We start from the raw sequence: 16,411 nt of genomic DNA on the forward strand, positions 1-16,411 counted from the left end.
TCTTATGTACTATACTCCATGGGCGTAGTAGAGTATATTTATGAAGTTAGATTTATATTTAAACATCTATTCATAAAACCCTAGAAGCTATTCTTGAAATAGTGTTGGGTCTTTTTTGAACGATGTTATTTTGAGTTTCTAGTGGAACGACTAGATCTCATAACAAGTTTAATGAATGAGTTGGAGTTAAAATTCAAGAATTGATCTTCAAATGATGAAATGAGGATTTTTGTTAAACTTATGAAATTGGACTCAAGTGTTAGAAACATAGTTGGTTTAGTTGGTATCCTTGTGATCTTCTCCGTATTGTAGCAACAAAAACTCATTGGAGTCCACCCGTCCCATAAAAAGTGTATCTTCTCCGTATTGTAACAAGCTAACACCGGGTCTAAGTGGTTATCGTGTAGCGGATTGCTCATGTCGGCCCCCAAATCATCAAATCTTCACCTTTCAAAAAACTTTAAATCGAGGTGTTTCGCCTTACTTTTTGGTAAAACTCATGTATAAAAAATACGTATTAGTTGTTTTTTACTTTGGTCTATATTTTTTCGTGATTGTTTCGTGATTTAATTAATTTGTTATTTTTTATCCGGATTAGATTATTTATATGCTAAAAAATAGATAAATTATTATTTTATAAATAATTAATATTATTAGTTGTTATAAAAAATGTTTATTAGTTATTTTTTACTGTGTTCTATATGTTTTTGTGATTGTTTTGTGGTTTAATTAATTTTTTTTAATCTGGATTAGATTATTTATGTGCTAAAAAATTAGTAAAATAGATAAATTGTTATTTTATGAATAATTAATGTTATTAGTTGTTATAAAAAATGTTTGTTAGTTATTTTTTTACTGTGATCTATGTTGTTTCGTGATTGTTTTTTGATTTAATTAATTTATTATTTTTTATTCGGATTAGATTATTTATGTGCTTAAAAATTAGTAAAATAGATAAATTATTATTTTATGAAAACACAAAAGGCACTAAACAACAATAAAGTCACATATTAATATACGTACAACAATAAAATCCAAATAACATTGTAATATAGTGCCATGTAGCATAGTAAAATTGATATTAAATTTTAGCTAATGGTAGTTGACTTTGTTCATGGCCTTTTTGAGTAGTGTTACTTTAGTGGGAAAATGTTAGAAACTAACATATGAAATATTAATATAGAAAATTTATCAACTTAAGTATCTTTGTAGTTATTGAAATCAATCATTTAATTATCTATTAACCCCAAAAATATCTGGAAAAAAAAAATGATAGTTCAAACACAAACTCTCTCGAATTTTAGCCAGCAAATGTAATAAAATAACATAAAAACAATAATATTTGTCAAACTAAGTATTTTTATATGAATACTTATTAATTATATCATGTATAACTATAAATATTAATTATTTAATCTATTATACCCAAAAATAGCTGAGTAAGAAACAAACATATAAAATAATAAACTAACATATAAAATAAGAAACAAACATATAAAATAAAAAATATAAAATAATAAACTAACATATAAAATAAGAAACAAACATATAATGTAATAAACTAACATATAAAATAATAATATAGAAAATGTATTAACCTAAGTGATAATATATTAAAAATACCGATTAGATATTAATATAAAAGATTAATTACGATGTATTTAAAGGTGTTAAGCAATAAAAAAAATACTTTAATTAATATTGTTCAATTTATAGACATCGTCATTGAGGTTCCCCCTCTGCATCCCGGACCTACATCTCGAGAGATACTGTTGCTACAGGGCAACCATAAGTCTTCATACATCTGGGATGGGCAGTGTCTAACCAAAACATTCCATTCCGCCTCAGACGTATAGACGATATGCGAGAGTTCATTAGGGACCACCCACTTTATCCCTGTATAGTTAGACGCCTTCAGGATACGGGTTTCTACATGATCATAGAGATCGGCCGGTTGCAGTTCGACCGACCGTTGATCACGACTATGATAGAGCGGTGACGACCGGAGACGCACATGTCTCATCTACCCACCGAGGAGGCTACCATCACGCTTGAGGATGTGGAGGTTCTTTTCGGGCTGCATGTCCATGGATTACCCGTAGGTTACTCGCTTGCTCTTAAAGACTATAGGGGAGTGCATTACCTGCATATGTTGCAGCGGCTCACCGGTTTCCAGCCAGCGGAGCTGACTGCATTGAGTAGGGCCAGTCGATTGCAGCTAACGCCCGTCCGGCATCATCTGGCGGCGATGGATGCGGAGATTACGGATGATTCAACACCAGAGGATATCGATCGACACACGAGATTGTTGTTGCTGCTTATGTTTGGTGGTGTACTGTTCCCGAGCACTTCGGGAAGCCTAGTCGGCTTGAGATTTCTACATCATCTGGAGCGGCTAGATGATTTACATGGTTACAACTGTTCTAGGTTACATGTATAGGCAGATGTGTCGGGCGTGCATGGGCACCCAGAGAGACAGTGCCGGATTTTTACCGCTGCTGCAGGTGAAAACATAGTCAATTCCTTTCATGATTATAACATACATAGTAAAAAATACCTTAAAATTTACGTCCACAATCGATATTAGATATGGGCCTGGGAGCGGTTCCTGCAATTCCAGCCACATCTACCACCGATCGCTCCGGATGCACCACCTCTACCGTTTCTCCCTTTAGCTTAGAGGTGGGTTGATAGACGAGGCTACGGATGCAAGGTCGAGGCTCGACATCATCTCCCCTATTACAGGGATTTGTTGGATTTGCTTGAAGGCGCGCATGTACATATATACTTATGTTTACTTGGCCTGGCTTTATATGTGTTGCGTTTACTTACGATTCTTATGTTTAATAAATAGTTCGTATGAAGGCCATACAACGGCGCACTCATAGCTGGTTTGACCGATTATTGCTCCCGCGACCGAGCTATGTGGAGCTCTTCTGTCCCACTGATATGTCTCGATATAGTCGAGCATCATGCTACGGAGTGAGTCCTTCGCCAATTTGGTCGACTGCACCTTGTACCTATTCTGCCCACTTGGGTTAGGACACATTACCAGCGGGATGATCGTTGCAGGGTTGACGAGACATACTTGGCCTGGCTAGAGGCCCAGATTGAGGTTTGAGACCAGAGGTATGACTTGATTCCGCCACCCACTCCACCTGAGCGTATGGATGGCGAGCATGAGTATATGGGTTGGTATCGCAACGTTACCCGACTTGTCGTCGGGAATCCCGTTCATCGCCCTGGTGGTCGGTACATTCCGTACGCCGAGAGGCATGAGGCACTGGTATGTTATTTGTTATACTTACTTATAATGTTACATTATCCTTCCGTAATTAATATTTTACATGTTAGGCAGGCTATTGGCTTACATCAGTTCTACCAGTTGGGACTGCGATGTTGCAACATACCGGCGAGGGAGCGACAACTTTGCACGTGTTTGGCCGTCAGGTTACTGATCTTGTTGTCGAGACATTGAGATGTGCCCTAGATGATTAGCGCTTAGGATACGAGACTGCTTATGTGCCACTGAATGAGTACCATCATGGGCCACCAGTGGAGCCTGAACGTGGTAAACGTGGCAAGCGTGGCTAGAGAGGAAGGGGTGTCCCACGAGGTCATGGTGGTCGGCGAGGACGGGGTCCCCAACAAGCGGGCGTTGAGGAACCCGTGGAGGATATTAGAGATGATCAGCCAGGTGACCACCCTGAGCCACACGATGCTCATCATGACATGCCATCATTCAGCCTTTAGTTGTCGCCAGGGACTTTGTAGGTGACCCCGTCAGCTCCATTGTTGATTGCGGGCACGACCATTACGCGACAGGAGTGGGATCTGTATTTTCCTGATCCCCCAGAGCCATCGACGGTTGGTGATGATCGTCCGACACGAGAGGTGCATAGTGGGTGACGACTGAGTTATGGCTTATCACCGAGGGATGTTGAGGATCTATCACATACTTCGTCTACTCCAGTGCACCTCGATGTTCCGACATAGTGTTGTGGCGCTACTGAGGCACAAGTTTGTTTGTATTGCTATTATTTCTTTTTGTTTTTATCTCATTGATTAGTTAGTAATATCCAAAACGTTTTTTTTCTTTTAAATACATCGTTGTCGCCCATGACGGAGGCCACATTGTGCGATACTGACATGTCGGAGACGGATGATCTTATTCAGGAGCCCATTGAGACCATGGTATGGCCATTAAATATTTTTTTGCTAACACGTACGTTACTAATTTATATTTCATATAGTAAAATATCTTATTATTTTGTAGGTTACTATTGGCCCGACAGTCGATTCTACCGAGTCTGTTAGCCTTACTGACGATCATGTTGCAATGCATCCTCCGATAAAGAGGCGACGTGATGAGGATGATCCTGATAGCGTAGCCGGGCGAGATGAGGTGTTCCTCAGGCCAGCCAATGCCTTAAAGCATACAGACTATGGGACACATTGACATTTATTATTATTTGTATATATGACATTAAATATATAATAGTAACATTATTTATGTTTTACATAATTTGCGCATGTGTTTATATTTCTCGGATTATTTATTAGTTTAACGCTTAGAACAAAAAAAAAATGACAGCTTAACATAAAATTTAAATTTATTACCAATTAAAGATAATATTGGTGGTCAGTTTAGTGCAGAAGAATTATTGGTGGGGCAAGACAATTTATATATAGCGTGGTTATTCACCGCGCTATAACTTGCCGTTAAGTCATAGCATGGTGAATAACCGCACTATATATATATATATATATAATGATACACAATATTATTTTACCTATTTGTGTCGTTTGATTCAAAAACAAAATAAAAAACTTTGGTTTCAGATTTCTGAAAATCGTCCATAGAGCTTCGGCGACTTTGACGACAGCTTTGGACAGTAAAAAATGGTGCCTAAGAAAGTACCTCCCTCCCTAAAATTTGGCTTTTTTGGACTGAAATGAATCTTTGGTTATGAAAATAGTGGATTTTGATATGATGGAATGAAGAAGTAGAAAATCAGATAGGTGGGTTTGTATGTCAAAATGGTATACTATTTGTTGTCCATTTCTGTTGTGCCAAAATGGCAAAATGCCATTGTTGTTTTGTTTGTATGTCCCAGACAAGTGACTGGAGAAGAGAACTGTTTTGTTTTGTTTTGTTTTCTTACTGCAGTACCATAAAAGATAAGCCTTTTTCTGTTAGTTTTAGGGTTTATTCTTGAGCTGGATATTAGTGTCCACACATTCCAAACACAAAAGATCTTTTATAGGTGTATACATAAACAACCAAACTACACCAAGCCCCACAGATAAGGGACTATTTTAATTTTCTTCTCTGGCTGTAAATTATTGTCTTTCTTTTAGACTTTAGTGGTCCACTAACAATAGCAAACGAAGACTTTACAAGTTCTTTGGGAAGACTTTGGTGTAGAGGAAGAAAACTTTGTGAAAGAGCAAAGCAACAATGGCCGATCCTGTAATTGGTGCTACTGTTCATGTTTTTCTTGAGAAGCTGCTTTCTCTCACTATTGAGGAAGTCAAATGTTTAAGGAACTGCAACAAAGATGTCGATATGCTAACACAAAATGTATCCATGATCCAAGCTTTCATTCACGATGCTGAAAGACGACAAGTTGAGGATCAAGCTGTGGAACAATGGCTCAAGAGGCTTGAGAGGGTTGCTGAAGATGCTGAAAATGTGTTTGACGAGTTCTTATATGAATCTCGCAGAAGAGAAGTGAAGATCCGAAACAACCCAATGAGAAAGGTCAGTGGTCTCTTTTCTCATACAGCTTTTAAGAGCAAAATGTCTCGAAAAATCAAAAACATCAACGAAGAGTTGAGTGCTATCAATCAGTTAGCCAATACCCTTAGTCTCCAACCTTTAAAAGGTCCTTCTCGGCAAATACTACCAATTCGAGAAACAGATTCTGTGGTAGTTGCTTCTGATGTTGTTGGTAGAGACAAGGATGTTGCTGAAATAAAGGAGAAGATGTTGAACATGAGAGTGGATGTTGTTATGTGCACCATTCCTATAGTGGGTCTTGGAGGTTCAGGGAAAACAACTGTCGCTAAGATAATTTTCAATGATGAAGAGATCAAGCAACATTTTGAAAAGAGAGTTTGGTTGTGTCTACCTGAAATGTTAGAAACTAAGAGCTTTCTTGAATTGATGCTCGAATCATTGACAGAAAGGAAACTTGAGGTCCAAAGTAGGGATATAATAGTCAAGAAGCTGCAAGATGAATTGGGAGGGAAGAAGTATTTGCTTGTCCTGGATGATTTGTGGCATGTTGACCCCCCTACATTGTGGCACGATTTCGTGGACACTTTGAGAGGAATAAATACATTCAGAGGAAACTGCATTCTTGTGACTACTCGTAGGGATCAGGTGGCATCCTCAGTAGCAGCAGATCCTCATAAGTTGAAAAAATTAACAGATGATCATTGTTGGTCCATTTTCAAACAAAGAGCATTTGTTGATGGGGAGGTTACAGAGGAATTAGTGAGCATGGGCAACAGGATTGTTGAAATGTGTAAAGGTCTACCATTGGCAGCAAGTGTGTTGGGAGGCCTCTTACGCAACAAAGAAAAACATGAATGGCAGACAATTCTTGGTGGCAACTCCCTTGTTGCAGGTGGAGGTGATAGTGGGGAGAATAATTTAAAGAAAATCCTAGAATTCAGCTATGTTTATCTACCATCTCCACATCTGAAAAAATGCTTTGCGTACTTTGCAATGTTTCCAAAAGATTTTGAATTTGAAAAGGACCAACTAATCCAACTCTGGATGGCAGAAGGATATCTTCGTCCTTGCCAAAAGACCACCTTGATGGAAGACGTCGGCAACAAGTTTTTTCAAATTTTGTTGCAAAATTCCTTGCTGCAAGATGTTAAGCTAGATGAGCACAACAATATAACACACTGTAAGATGCATGATCTTGTGCATGATTTGGCTGGAGATATTTTAAAATCTAAACTATTTGATGAGAAGAGCGACGGTGGAGAAAATCTTTCTCAAGTTCAATACTTTGGATGGAACTCACCAAGAGATAAAATAGATAAGATAAATAAGCCAGGACATCTGTGCACATTGTTCTTGAGAAGTAATCATATATCTGAAGATACGCTATTGAGCTTTCAGTTCTTGAGAGTTTTAAATTTGTCCAGGTCAGCCATCAAGGAGATATCAACCTCAATCGGCAAGCTTATACACTTGAGATATCTTGATCTCTCCAACACTATGATCAAAGCGCTGCCCAACTCCATTTGCAAGCTCTACAATATGCAAACATTTCGAGTCAATAACTGCTTTTCACTCAAGGTGCTTCCAGACGAGATGGGAAATATGATAAGTTTGAGACATATATATTACAAATCTAAATACAAACCAAATTATCATCATCCTACAGGTTGGGGAGAATGGTGTATTGATAATTATCTCTTTCATATGCCACTTAAGATGGGTCAATTAACTTGTCTTCAAACCCTACAGTTTTTCAAGGTAGGTTTAGAGAAAGGTCGTCGAATAGAAGAATTAGGTTTTTTAAAAAACCTTAGAGGTGAATTGACAATCAACGGTCTGCAATTGGTTCATAATAGAGAAGAAGCTGGAAGAGCATATCTACAGGAGAAACCAAATATCTACAAGCTGGCATTTCTATGGTCCCATGATGAACCAGAAGACTGTCAAATAAATGATGAGGATGTTTTGGATGGTCTTCAACCACATCCTAACTTGAAAACCTTAGCAGTAATGGACTATTTGGGGACTAGATTTCCTTCATGGTTCAGTGAAGAGTTGCTACCACATTTGGTCATGTTGAAATTAAGTGGCTGCGGAAATTGCAAAGAAATTCCATCGCTTGGCCAACTGAAAGTCCTTCGGCATCTTGAACTGGTGGGCTTCCACACGTTGGAATGCATTGGGCCTCCATTTTATGGCGTTGAAGTTAACAATAATGGAGCAAGCAGCAATAACGCTAATATTCAAGTGTTCCCGTTACTTAGAAAACTAGTATTGGAGGATATGCCTAGCCTCACTGAGTGGAAGGGAGTGGAATTGATGCCAACTGGAAGTGGTGGTAGAGGCGGAGTTGGAGTAAGAATGTTTCCCGAGCTTGAGATGTTGTGTATTAGTAAATGTCCATTGTTAAAAAGTACTCCAAATCAATTTGAAATCTTACGTGAATTAAGGATTGAAGGAGTTAACAATGAAATGCCATTGTTGAACTTGTGCAGCAACTTGACTTCTCTCATTGAGCTTTTTGTCAATAATGTGAAAGAGCTCACTTGTCTTCCACATGAAATGCTACACAACAATTTTTCTCTTCAACATCTATGGGTCTTAAATTGCGGAGAGTTTCGTGAATTTCCACAGAGTTTGTACAGTCTCCGTTCTCTTAAGAGCTTGATAATTAAGGACTGCACCAATTTCAGTTCCATTCCTGTTCCCAGTGGACAGAATCATTTGACTTCCCTCCAAAGTTTTCAGTTATACAATTGTGATGGATTGACTAGCTTACCAAGTGGTCTGCTAGAGCATTGTCCGTCTCTGGAGTCTTTGGCAGTCTACAACTGTAACAACTTAGTTTCCTTCCCTTTACATGTGTGGGAAATGCCTTCACTTTCAGCTATAGCTATATCAGAATGTCCCAAACTGAATAGTGTACCCACAGGGGGCCTTTGCTGTCTCACTGGTTTAAGGGCATTGTCAATAGGTCCTTTCTCAGAGTTGGTGGATTTTGGCGCATTCCAATTGATTTTTAATGGCATTCAGCAGCTATCGTCCCTTCGTACATTGTGGATGTATGGACGTGCGCACTGGGATTCTCTGCCCTATCAGCTTATGCAACTTTCTGCCCTAACAGAGCTTGGAATGGTTGAATTTGGAATCGAGGTTCTTCCTCATAGTCTTGGCAACCTTACTTCTCTTGGAAAATTGACGCTAGTGAGGTGCAAACTTCTAAAACATGTGGACTTCTTAGATGCCATGCCCAAATTACGGCATTTGGAGATCCGTGATTGTCCATTGTTAGAAGCTCTGTTGGATGGGCTCGTCAACCTTGTTTCTTTGGAAGAGTTAATTTTAAGGAACTGCGAAAAACTACAACATCTGCCATCTAGAGATTCCATTCAACGGCTCACCAAATTACGGCACCTGGAAATTCATAACTGCCCACAGTTAGAAGAAAGTTGCACCAATCTGACAAGCCAAATTACGGCTCCCATATTTCAGTTTTTCCGCAAGTCTCTGTTTCTCTTTCAGTTTCTGAGTCTATCTTTTTTCTTTTTCAAAATCTCCTCCATCCTCCTCTCCCTAAATTTCCAAAACTTCTCATTCCCCAAACCAATACATGTTACTGTAGTACTGAAGAATTCCAGGAAAAAAAAAAGTTCTATATTAATTCAATCCTTCAACTTGCAATTATATGACATCACGAAAAATGCAAAGTTATCAGTGAATTGAATGCTTTCCCTTTAGTATTTTGCACTTCCACTTGAAACTGTTGGATTTTCCATGTGGATTTTTCACTTGAAACCTCTTCTTTTTTTTCTTCTACTTGTTCTTCTTTTATTCCTTGTAATAGGAAAAATAGCTTGTTTTTGAAGTTATTTATACAGACTGGGCAGATAGGAATAACCGAACAAGTAATTGAAAACCAAAGACCTCTGAGAACGATTTGCTCAGAGTCAGCACTCTAAATAATTACTCTCTTCAGCTGGTGCTCTACAAGGATGCAAATGCATCACAAAAGGTTGCTCTAAAGTTTGGCATTTCCTTTTGCAGATTAAATTTCAATTGAACTGCGAAATTATATTATCCACATTCAGACCTTGTTTGGGTACGAAGCAACATTTTCAGGAAACTGAAGTCTACATATGAAATATCAATAAACCCAAAGCTTAAAGGGGTTTCAGTGAGAAGCTATACGGGTCTCTCCTTCGTCTTTGGATGGCCTTCTTTGCCTTTTTATTCCCCCTGTAAGTTTCTGCAATATTATTTGACCATAAAGTCTGATACCTGCTCTCATCGAAACTTGGTGTTTAACTTATTTTAATGCCGAGATGACTCCAGCAGCATTTTATAGCTTAAAAATGAGTTTCGGCATTTGGATCAAAGAAATTATTTAATTTATCGATCTCCTACAATATGACATTCCCTGTTTCCTAAGGATCTTTTTGTCTTGCTTCTTTTTTGGTTCGCCTTATTGCATCAGTCAACTATCTACGATATTGTTTAACTGTTAGAATGTAAGCTGCTAGGAAGAGCCTACATTAGTTTCTGTCAATTTGGTGCTTCTCTCCATATAAGTTTTCCTCTTTCGTTGGCCAGAGCTTCGCTTCATATAATCCAGTGTTTTACGTTGATGATAGGAGTGTCTATTACATTCTCACAATATTAAAATTCTACCAAGTTTCCCCATTTCCTTTGTTGTATTAATGTCTGACCCCTCCCTTCTTCCAACCTGTAAAAGAAGAAGAATCAGTATTTGTCATATCTGTTCAGGTACTATGTTGAAGATAATAAAGGGTGTACAGGGAGGTGCAATTGAATTATGTTCATGAGCTATCCCTGCGATGTAGCTGTGGAGGTTGCTATGACACAAAGACAAAATGGATGTGCAGTATTAGCTGCACCTTGCTTCCATGCCAGCCTAGACTTAAAAGTTGTGTAGAAGTATGCCTAAGAACAATTTCGTCGATTTTACTTTTCAGCTCCTTTTTCTCATGAAAATATTGTACTGTTTAACAGGGATGCTTTTCTAGCAGTCTCCCTTGGGGAAGAACTGAGACTTGAATGGATTGAACAGTTTGAGGGACATTCATCCAGTAGGTTGAAAGATTCTCTACTTTTATAGGACCAATATTTCCATTTAAGCATCTTCCAAGTTGTTAATCTCCTAGATCCCTTGGTTAGCACTGTTTTTATCGCTTTTCTTACCTCTTTTGATCCCCTAGTTGCATAGGGACTAACTTAACCGAGGTAAGTTAGTCCCTATGCAACACAATGATTCAAAAGTTATGTTTGTTTTGCATGATTATCGTTCAACAAAAGAGTCTATCTTTAGGAAAGTGATGTGATTTTGGGTAAAGAAAACTGCTCATATCTTTAGGAAAGTGAAGTATTTGATTGGCATAACATTGGTTTGTCATGATTGGTATAATCAGTTGCTCTTGCATAAGAGAAGGAGAAATGTAGAGAGGCAAAAAAAAAATGACCCTCTTCCCATGTTAATATTCATATTTTAAAAGCCACTGACAATGGACTCTTATTATGTTCACTGTCTTCAACAGTATTTTCTTTTTCCTATTTAATTTTCAGGGCACGGATTGGAACATTGTGCAGAGTGGTGCCTTTGGAGACCGTGATTGCACAAATCTGGGAAATTAGGTAAGTTAGCTTTTGTTCATAAAAGATTGCAAATGGTGCCTTTAGATCAATGCTTTTTTCTCTGCAATTGATTTTCTTTTCCCCCCTAAATGCTGTTTTTCCTATTTACCTTTTCAATGTAAATAGGATACCGGGAGAGCAGATATAGGAGGGGTGATAAGAGACTCTAATTGAGATCTCCTCATGGCTATTCTCAATACCTGTTCAATGTAAAAGCAACAATGAGGCAGAAGCTGTAGCAGTTAAACTTGGTGGAGAACGGTGTATACAGCTAGGCTACACCAGATTTCATCTAGAGCTTGATTCTCTGATTGTTGCCAACATGATTACAGAAGGATGTACCAACAATGCAAAGATGAAGCAGATCATCAGAGATGCCAAAAGAAGTATCAACCATGCAGAAGTTGTGGTCTCTCATTGCTATAGAGAAGCCAATCAGGTGGCTGACGCTTTAGCCGAAAGAGCTGCAATCACTGGCAGCAGTTCCTATTTCTACTATTTTTAGAATCTCCCTAAAGAAGCTAGAGGTCCTTTCCTACTAGATAAATGGAAATTGCCTAGTATACGAAGTAGGTATGATAAAGCTAACTTTTTTGTAAGCTAATTCATTTAGTTTTTCTCATGGAAGAGTAGTTGTATATTTCTCTATCTTCCATGGGTTTTTTGAAGACTGTCTTTGCAACGGTCTTGTGTATACGAAGTTCAGGTCTATGCCCCCCTTCTTTTGTCATCTTTACCTTCTATATACATGGTACGGGTCAAGCCAAACCCCCCAACACCACACGAACCTTTCCCTGGGTGATGGCTTAAAGGAAAAAAAAAACAGCATCCTATTTTCCTCCATCTCTTTTGTACTGTTCTTTTTAAATTGAAAACTCTCAAGGAACGATCCTAAGTCGCGATTGAAGGATTTCAACAAAGAAAGTTGCAAAAGACTGCTATATGATGAATCTTATACTAGCAAAGAGTGCCTCATTGGCTCTTAAAATGTCTTTAGCAATCTCTGTTCGTCTTAATAGGTCTGCTTTATCCTAAAGCATCTCTTTTTCCAGTGGCTACTTATGACCTGCTTCTCCATTCTCCAAGAAGGATATGTGTGCAAAAACTAACCTTTTACTATTTCCTGTGTTTCAGATTCATGGTTGAAACAAACGGCATGGACCTTGTCGAAATCGTAGGCTGTAAAAGACTTCTCTTATATGTGTTTCAGTGTCATGGTAGGCAAGGGAAATTGCATTTGGTAAACTCATTTGCATTTGGCTGAATCTGGATTAGAGATATTATTTCCTTGTATGTGGAAAATCCTGGACTAAGATTTGACATCAGAGGCCTTTCTTGCACAGTGCACATGCTACACCTGCCTCTTCTTATAAATAGAATTTGTCTCCAGCAAACACTTCAAACTTGTAGCACTTATCTGCTGTATCATTACCTAGTTGATAGTTTCTTTAATGTATTCTGTTTTTCCTTCTGAAATTTATCTTGCTTTATTTATGTCCAAACACTATGATGGCTCAAATCTAAAGTTTGCGTTCCGAATCCCCAAGTCATGCACTAGACGTGTGTAACTCCAATTCCCAACCTGCACATTTCTATATATTGTTTAAAAGGAAAAAAAGGTTAGTTTTTGAGTTGGTTTGTTTATTCTAAACTTCACTTATGATAATGTTAAAGCCAGCATGTCGGCTTCAAAATGGGTCGAGTGATTAAGTTTTGTTGCACATGATAATTAGTTGAGCTTTTGCTTATGCAGAAATCAAAGTCCAGTGGACCAGTCGGAACGCCAAGCCTACAGCTCCTAAAATCAGTTGACCGATAAAGTGAGAGTTTTTGACCATTTTCATCCCTATTGTTTCACCTCAACTTTCACTACATCCTTATAATATCATACTTAACTGAAAACATCCCTTAAGTTTTTCAAACTTAACCGAGAACATCCTTCCGTTAACTTTTCCATCACTTTCTAACGGAGCTTTCTTTTTCTCATGTGCATTGCTTCTTCTTCATTTTTTTTCCCGATAATTTCCGGCAAGCTCTTTAAAAAATAGAAATAATTGACTAGTTAGTCGTCCGACATCAAACCAACAACACACCTTCTCCAAAAATTTCTCCTCCTTTTTATGTTCAAAACCTCACAGATTCAACCCACATCACTAGATTCCTCATATAGGTTAGCCCATGTGAGAGAGAGTAAGTTTTTTTTTCTTTTTTGGGAGGAGGGGGAGGTAAGAAGAATCACAGGGAGTGAATGAAGGAGAGCATCAAGAACCGGCGAGAAAGATAATAAGTAAGATTTGATCTCTAGTTTCAATAATTTAAGTTAATATCTTTTCTGTTGTTTTATTAATGGGTTAGTTTCTTCAATAAGAATATAAATCTCTTAGTGGAGTAAATTAGTTTTGGGTGACTGTAAAATATAAAGCATTTCACGAACGATTAATTTGGCAATCTGCAGATGAAAATAAGAGTCGTTCTCTATAACCAGCCCAAACTTTTGACAAATTAAATATGTGATGCATTTGTGATGCAAGAATGCTTCAGATACATAATTTCAAAAAAGCTTTCTACGGTGGAAAACATGAAGTGCACGTGAGAAAAAGAAAGCTCCGTTAGAAAGAGATAGAAAAGATAACGGAAGGTTGTTCTTGGTTAAGTTTGGAAAACTTAAGGGATGTTTTCAGTTAAGTGGGATATTATAAGGATGTAGTGAAAGGTGAGGTGAAACAACAGGGATGAAAAAGGTCAAAAACTCGATAAAGTGAATTAGAACAAATTTTATCCCGAAATTATTATCCTTATGCCATGTACCAAATGATCCCTTAGAGTTTGTTATGGGACAATCCCTAACAAACCGGCGGTATTGAACACCTTTCAAAGTCAATCAGAGATAGAGCGAATAGTTGCAACCAAAGGTAGAGGGGTCACCAGCACCCGTAAAGTTCGGTGGCAAAAATTTCATGTACTATGTCTTTAGATAATAGTGATATATTAATAGTGGGCTCCCAATCAGGGGAGGCTCTAAAGGCTTGGGAAGTGAGGCCGTCACCTTAGGCCCCTAAAATTTGAAGGCCCCAAATTTATTTTAAAATTTTATTATTATTATTATTACTAATATTATATAAATTATATAAATAATTCGTATAACGAAAAGTATTACATTATATTGTTTTTGTTACTTGATTGAGGTTTATTTAATACAATAAATTTACAAATTTTGATAATTTTCTCCCCTCATTAATTAGTATATTTGCTTCACTCTTCAATTTTAATTTTATCCTTTTTATATAGGAATTAAGTTATATATATCGACAATATAATGAATTTTTTTTACAATGTTCTCTGAAACTGCATGAACATCTTTTAGTGTAATTCGATATATTATATTAGGTAATTTACAATTTGTTTTAGATAATCACCAATAATTATTACTTAATAGAATGAATTACAATATCGTTTAAATTGATCAGAAGGAGTAAATATTTTTGACATTGTCAATGTTCAAAACTTAAGTTATTACGTTATGTACGTTTATTTCTTTTTCGTGTTTGTGATGATAGCCAAATCAAAACTTTCACTTTGAGTTCTGGACCACAACACCGATAGTCCACCAATTTATTTTTGTGTCTTCTTCCTAATTTTTTTTTTTGAAATTTACTTTTTCTTAAATGCGTACTATAGACCTTGTGGTCCGGCCCTTCCCCGAACCTCACGCATAGCGGGAGCTTAGTACACCGGGCTGCCCTTTTTTTTACTTTTTTTCTTAAATGATTAATTTGTTATTTAAAAAAATAAATTTTGTTGTTGGTGTAAATATTTTATAGAATGCATTTAAGGGCCTCTCAATATAGTTTCGCCTTAGGACACGAGATTCGTTGAGTCGCCCCTTGCACCCTATATAAAAAGCATATTTTGGTGGAATTATAAAATACACCCGCGACCTTCAAATTCTAGATCCGCCTCTGGTTACAATTTAAGCGAGTCATTCTGATGGATCTCTCTGCACTTGGTATCTTCTCTTTAACAAAATTTGGAGTTCGGGGAGAAATTGAGGGATCCCCAATAGGATGAGGTGTAGGTATTTTCACCATGTAAAAGCTCAATAGGACTCTCAACCACAGGAATTCATTCGTTTGTTAAGAAGCAGCTTGGACTGTTAGCAATAGTCAGAATCCTTCGACAGTCCGTACCCATTAGTCTCTTGGTAGTAATAGTCAAAATGTTCAGTCAATTACTTTGTCTTTGATAGAATGAGAACCATTAGCATATTAGCCAAATTTGGAACTAATTATTAGTAATAGAAAATAGAATTGAAAAATAGTGAGAAAAACACAATCATAGAACAATGTGTATGAGTGAGAACCACAGAGCGGTGCTTGAACTTATTGAAAATTTTCTATTAAAACTTAATTAAGTAGCTTTCTATTTTAATATTGTAGCATCTAGTTTGATGTTTTAGTTTCCCTTTTTTAGGCCCCGGGGCTTGGGTTTGGATCCACGGGTACGGATAGATTATTCTGCTAAATTGATAAGTCTTATCTAAAATAGGAAAAGAAAAGATTATTTTGTTGGGAATAAACCCCCTACAAAAATAATATTCACAATAATAAAAGCGGAATAATAACGTAGCAACGAGATACGGTAATTAACAAGAATAAAAGAGTGACAACGACACCAAGATTTTTACGTGGAAAACCCTTTTGAATAAGGGAAAAACCACGGCCTTGAGAGGAGCAACTGATATCACTATAACAAAAAATTTTACACTTTGTAGGTCCGAGTAAAATACTCCAAAGACCACTACAACACTCAAAAGAAATAACCCACTTTTGATATTCTCACCTCACTACAATATCGCTCAGTCTCTACTTTTCTCACAGACTATTTTCTTATACCTTGTCTGTGAAACCTCACTCTTTCTTTCTCTCTTTGTTGGTGTGTATTACAATGAGAGCAAGACACCTATTTATAGTGTTTAGGATTGCTTCATTGATGTCATCAATGATATCATGAGTTTGGCAA

The 16,411-nt window shown here is 37.3% G+C and overlaps 1 protein-coding gene across 13 annotated transcripts; it reads left to right on the forward strand.

The window, feature by feature from the left end:
• The first annotated feature begins 5,007 nt into the window (after nt 1-5,007).
• LOC107777344 (putative disease resistance protein RGA4) lies at nt 5,008-12,868 on the forward strand. Of its 13 annotated transcripts, none has more exons than XR_001646175.2 (7): nt 5,008-5,022; nt 9,788-9,981; nt 10,508-10,678; nt 10,754-10,830; nt 11,324-11,392; nt 11,519-11,965; nt 12,527-12,868. XR_001646175.2 is itself a non-coding variant. In XM_075248467.1 (7 exons), exons 1-2 carry the CDS (start codon nt 5,462-5,464, stop codon nt 9,801-9,803), a joined length of 3,801 nt encoding a protein of 1,266 aa, XP_075104568.1. In that variant the 5' UTR covers nt 5,156-5,461; the 3' UTR covers nt 9,804-9,981; nt 10,508-10,678; nt 10,754-10,834; nt 11,324-11,392; nt 11,519-11,965; nt 12,527-12,868. The 13 variants fall into 13 exon arrangements, 12 of the variants coding, with proteins under 12 accessions (XP_075104568.1, XP_016452831.1, XP_075104569.1 ...); XM_075248467.1 differs by lacking the exon at nt 5,008-5,022 and adding an exon at nt 5,156-9,246 and having other exon boundaries at nt 10,754-10,834; XM_016597345.2 differs by lacking the exon at nt 5,008-5,022 and adding an exon at nt 5,156-9,246.
• Nucleotides 12,869-16,411: the final 3,543 nt, after the last annotated feature.

This window comes from Nicotiana tabacum, chromosome 24, assembly GCF_000715075.1.
Source record: "Nicotiana tabacum cultivar K326 chromosome 24, ASM71507v2, whole genome shotgun sequence".
Lineage (NCBI taxonomy): Eukaryota > Viridiplantae > Streptophyta > Magnoliopsida > Solanales > Solanaceae > Nicotiana > Nicotiana tabacum.